General features: G+C 48.5%; 1 protein-coding gene across 1 annotated transcript; it reads right to left on the bottom strand.

The window, feature by feature from the left end:
• Window positions 1-1,322: 1,322 nt before the first annotated feature.
• Window positions 1,323-4,997, bottom strand: LOC311626243 (chromosome-associated kinesin KIF4A-like; the record flags this gene model as incomplete). Its single annotated transcript, XM_084891312.1, has 1 exon — window positions 1,323-4,997. The coding sequence occupies one exon, from the start codon at window positions 4,995-4,997 to the stop codon at window positions 1,323-1,325; it is 3,675 nt and encodes a 1,224-aa protein (XP_084747438.1).
• Window positions 4,998-5,200: the final 203 nt, after the last annotated feature.

Genomic DNA, 5,200 nt, shown 5'->3' with positions numbered 1-5,200 from the left:
TTTGTTTGTGATGGGAAAACAGCTGTCACTTATATCCTTTTACCCACTGCATGCAATGTGTTTTTTATTCTCTGGCTGTTTTTAAGCTACTTAATTTTCATTTTCAGCAGTTCACATCTGATGTACTTCAGTGTATTTCTATTTTTTTCATTTTTTTTCATATAAAGTTTGAACACATTGATATTTCCATATCTTTGGGTTAGTATCTATTATCAGTTTTATAAAATTCACAGTCATTATCTACTCAAGTGTTTCTTAGGGAAAGAACAGAGGATGGGTACAAACTCTCTGACTGGAGCTCCTGATATATTTCATCTGTTACAACAGTTTATATAGGGATGCTACAATTTATTTTAAATGTTTATTTATTTATTATTATTATTATTATTACTAATATGTATTGCAGATCCCTTCTCCTCATGCCTCTTTGATCGGGACAAAAGCAGTTTGACTACCTCCTTTTCTAGAAATTTCTTGGCTTTCTCTATATTTTAATTAATTTAAGCTCATTAAATCTTCAGCTCTCTCATAAAAAATAATATGATATTATAGTCTGGTTTGTTTTGTGGTGGAGGTTTGGAATAAAAGTCATAGACTTTCTCTATCCTACTAAGAAGCACAATCAAGGCTGTTGTTTCTGTTTATTCTGAAATCATAAAAAGTTAGACAATAGTTTTAAAACACAAATCAGTTTATTTTTACTTGCACCTGAGTAATGGGATGTTAAGGTGTTCTTTCAATGCCTTTTCTTTTCAACAACACTTCTTCAGTCAGGTAGCTATTGGACATCCAGTGTCTGTTTGGTCTCCATATAATTGTTAGTATTTTTTCAGCGTTACTTGTTTATTTATATAATTAAAACATTAACATTTTAAAAGATTTTATTTACCTCAGCACCACAGAGACCCCATTCCTGAGAAGGGGTGAATGGCTGGTGCCAGGCCTCCCGCCCAGGCCAGGCTCTGGCATTAAACTGAGACAGCCCTGGGATAAGATAGCTATGGCCTCATTTCCCCTGGGAGACAACCTTGACTGCTGGCAAGTCACATGGAACGACACTGGACTGGGGACTGGGGACTGGCTCCTGAAGTCCGCAGGAAGGGCAGGTGGTTCTCCAGCAGGTGGCTGACCACCCTTCTGGGGACCACTGTCTGGGACTAGAGGCCTGGAGGCTGAGGGCCAACATCCAACTCAAGTTTCTAACCTTTCAGCAACATCCTGTCCCCTTTTCAACAGCAAGAAACCTTAATTCTAAAGGAGACATTAGGAATCCCCTCTGGCATCTTCCCAGCCGGGCTGGGGCAGAGGGTGACGGGCCCAGCTCAGGGGGCCCCTTCTCCCATTGGGGAGCATCCCGAGAAGAAGCTGGCATTGCTGGCCAGAGCTCGTTTCCGTTTCCTCCCTGGACCTTTGCTTCCTTGGGAATCTGCGGCTCCACGTTTCGGCTCAGGGAGGCCAAGGGAGGCGTCAGCCAGAGTGGTCTTCCACAGAACCTGCTTCACCTTGCTCAGCTCCTCCAGGATTCTACTGTTCGGAGTGGCGCAGACGGGGCTGAAGAAGCTCAGTCCCGGGGTCACCTCGGTGGGGTCCTCCAGCGAGAAGGAGCCTTCGGAATCCTGGGTCCGCTCAACGGTGTCCAAGCTAGCTCTGCCTTGCTGACGGTTCCTGCACTTTGAGGGGTCACAGCTACAGTCCGCCCCACAGTTGGACGTCTGCCTCCTGCATCCACAATGCTTGTTCCCGCACCAGCCCTTGCAGGAGCATCCTTGGGTGGTCCTCTTGGCCATCTTAAATAATTTTGTTGGTTTCCATTCCTCATCATCCCCGGCATCAATGTCCCCATCCTCGGGCTCACTCACGGAATGCTCTGAGCAGTATTTCAGATCCTCGACCTCCATGCTTTGCTCCAGGAACTTTTCTCTAAAACGGGAAGGTCTTGGCTTAGGTGGGATAAATTCGAAAGGAGAGCCTGGGGATGGAAGGGTATCCTCCAGAAGGTGGGGTTCCTGTTCCCTGGCTGCTTGCTCCATGATCTCATTCTCTCGGAGAAGCTGCTGACTGTGCACACACACTTCCTGCTTCTCCCCCAGTTCTTCCTGACACTGCCCTGAGCTCCACGGCTGTGGCTCCTGCTCCCTGTCTGACAGCTCGGGCTGCTTCTCTGTCGTTTGGCTTCGCTGCAGCTGGCCCAGCAGGCACAGCACCTTCTCTTGATGCTGCTGCTCCGCTCTGAACAGCTCTGCCTGCAAGTCTGCCTCTATTTCTGCAAAGTGATGTCGTTCCTCCAGCAGCATCTTCTGCATGTCAGCACAGCTGGCCTGGTTCTGTTTGAGGATGCTTTCAAGCTTGCCGACCTGTATTTTGGAGGAGACCAGCTCTCCAGTTAAAAATCTCACGGCACACTTGGCTTCCAGAAGGGTGGCGATATTCTCCCAGCGGTGCCTCGGCCGGTCTTCGCTCTCTGCATCCAGCAGCTTCTGCTGTAGGTCGGCGATCTGAGCGCTCCTGAGCTCCATTTCAGTCTCCAGGCTCTCAATCTGCTGAGCAGTGGGCTCTTCTGGCTCAGAAACGTGGCTGTGCCTTTCAGCAAGTGAGAATGTGTGCCTCTGGAGTTTAGGAGGTGGGTTCTCCCCAGATTCCCTCTGTTCTTTGAGTTGAGCCAGATCCTGAGCCAGGATCTTTCTGTCTTCAAGAAGGTCATTCAGGTGGAATCTGGCTTCCTCGGTACTGACCATAACTTCAATTTCATTGCCAAGCCAACACTTCACTCGGGCTGCAGTGCCTTCCACCCCTTGGCTCTTGGTGTCTTTCCTCCTGTCCGAGATCTCCCGTTGCTTTTGGAGAGCATCCTTGAGCCTCTTGTTGGCAGCCGCTGCCTCCTCAGTTTTACGCCGAAGCACATTAGACTGTCTCTGGAAGTTTCTTTCCAGTTTGAGCATCTCATATTGCCTCTTTCGGTCTCGTTCTTTTAATTGGATTACTTCTTTGTCTTTCTGTTGCTTCCACTGTCTAAACTTCTCAGCGTCCTCTTTCATCCGACGCATTAACTGGACCCGCTGGTTTTTCATCGCCTGTATGTCCCGGTTCAGCTTGGAGATGGTGTGCTCCGTGGATTCTTTCAGCTTCAGGAGTTTGGACTGTTCACTCAGTTTCTTCTTCAGATCAGCTATTTGACACTCCAGCTCCTGTAGACGTCTGTGGCCGCGCTCACCCAACTTGGCTTGGTTGGCATGCTTCTTGGTTGTCTGAAGTTCAAGCAGCAATTCTTCCTTTTCCTTTTGCAGATTGGTGGCTTCCAACTCTAGATATTTGATGTTTTCCTGGTACTGCAACTGGATGGGCTGAAGTTGGCTGCCGTCCTGAGCCATCTTCCTGGCCAGGGCCTCTTTCAGCGCAAGGGCTTTGTTCAACTCATCCAGCTCCTTAGACATCTGAGCTTGACGCAGAGCATGTGGAGTAGAGAAGCCATCAGAAGACCTGCTGGTCTGCGAACTGCTTTCCACCTGAGCTTCTGGTTCCACCGCAGTATCAATGGCTGCGGCCATGCATGGAACCGTGTCATCCGGTATCTGGATAATCAGTTGCTGCAGGTTCTGAATCATCTCTACATTTTCTCTTAACTCTTGGTTTTCAGAAGTCCCCACCAGCTTTTGAAGGTCCACTTTGCAAGCTGCGTGCTGCCTGAGCTCTTCTAGCTTGGCATTCATTCTCTCGTTTGCTTGTTCTGTCAAAATGATTCTCTCCAACATCTGGGCCGTCTGGCCAGCTGCCTCACTCAGACCATGACTTAACTTTTCATTCTTCTCTATCAGGGAGTGATTCTTCTCCATCAGAGATTGTAGATTCTCTGATGGCTCCACATGTATGGATCCAGGCAGGTTACCGCCACGGGCTTGGAGCAGTAAGACCTGTAGCCGTCGTACCTGTTGCTTTAGATGATTAAGTTCAGCTCTCTGGGGATCAATATTAACAACAGGTTTGTTTTTTATTTTTCTGGCTCTGTCAGCATAGCGAAGGGTATTCAACGTTTCTTCTAGATTGGAGTCCGCAGGACTGACACAGGCTATCATAAGGGTGTGGCTGTTACCCCCTAGGGAATCTTGAAGCAGCCGAGTCAACTTGGAGTCTCTATAGGGCACAAAGCCACCCTTTTTGTCCTCTCCAAGGGCACTGATTACATTTCCCAAGCATAGGAGGCCTCGGTTAATGTTAATACCCTCTCTTAGCCGATCCCCTTCAGCCTTGGTTTTTTTCTGTCTTTCGGATCCAGCAAGATCCACAAGGTGCAGCTTGGAGTAGAAGCTGCTGTTCCTGTCACTCTTCTTTCTTTGCTCCATGGAGATTGTAAAGATGGCATGAGACCGGGATGACTGGGAGTTCATGGCTGTGGAGGCCACCGTCCTACAGTGGTTGCCCTCCTCCAAGTAGGAAATCATATCCGGGGCAACAAAAACAGTCTTCTCAGTGAGTCCCACAATCTTTATGCCTTCCTTAGGATCCTCTCGTATATTTATTTGAGAGACTTTTTCACGAGAGGGGCATAGAAGATCCACGATTTCTTCATTGTAAATCTCCAAATAGGAGACTTTCAGGGTAAATTCGAAGTCACTCTTCCCATCAGCTTCTTTGAAGAGCAGTTGTATTACCCTTGGAATGACCCCCACTGTTGGTTCATTCCCTTGCTCTGCAGTGTATGCACCTCCCATGGAATAGGTTTTCCCTGAACCTGTCTGTCCATAGGCCAGGATAGTTGCGTTGTATCCTTTCAATAGGCCTTTTATGAGTGGCGCCACCGCTGTATTAAAGACTTCTTCCTGCTCAGTGGAGGGGTCAAACACAAAATCGTAGGTGAAGGCTTTGTCAGTACCGACCACCACCTGCGGTTCCCCGGGTATGAAGGAAAGACACATCTGGCAGCCTTCACTGATCTCTTTGGGGACCAGAGGGCGACAACGCAGGGCCACTCTGACGGGAATTCCCTTCAGCTGTTCTTGCATGATTCTTCCTCAGCGAGGTCTCCTCTCTGCTCTGCCCCAGCCCTGTCCCACCGGAGATTTAACCGCCAAGTTCCACATTGGTTTGGTTCCAGAGGCGCCGGCCAATCAGAAAGCAGGCAGGTGAGAGGGGGGTGGAGAAAGGGGAGAAGGGAGCGTGCACGTGGATGCGTGCGCAGCAATTGTTAATATTTACTATAAAGTGA

The sequence above is a fragment of the Pipistrellus hanaki genome (assembly GCF_964339955.1).
Source record: "Pipistrellus hanaki genome assembly, chromosome: 7".
Taxonomy (NCBI): Eukaryota; Metazoa; Chordata; class Mammalia; order Chiroptera; family Vespertilionidae; genus Pipistrellus; species Pipistrellus hanaki.
Note: the sequence above shows the minus strand (reverse complement) of the source record. Positions and strands in the feature narration are given on the sequence as shown.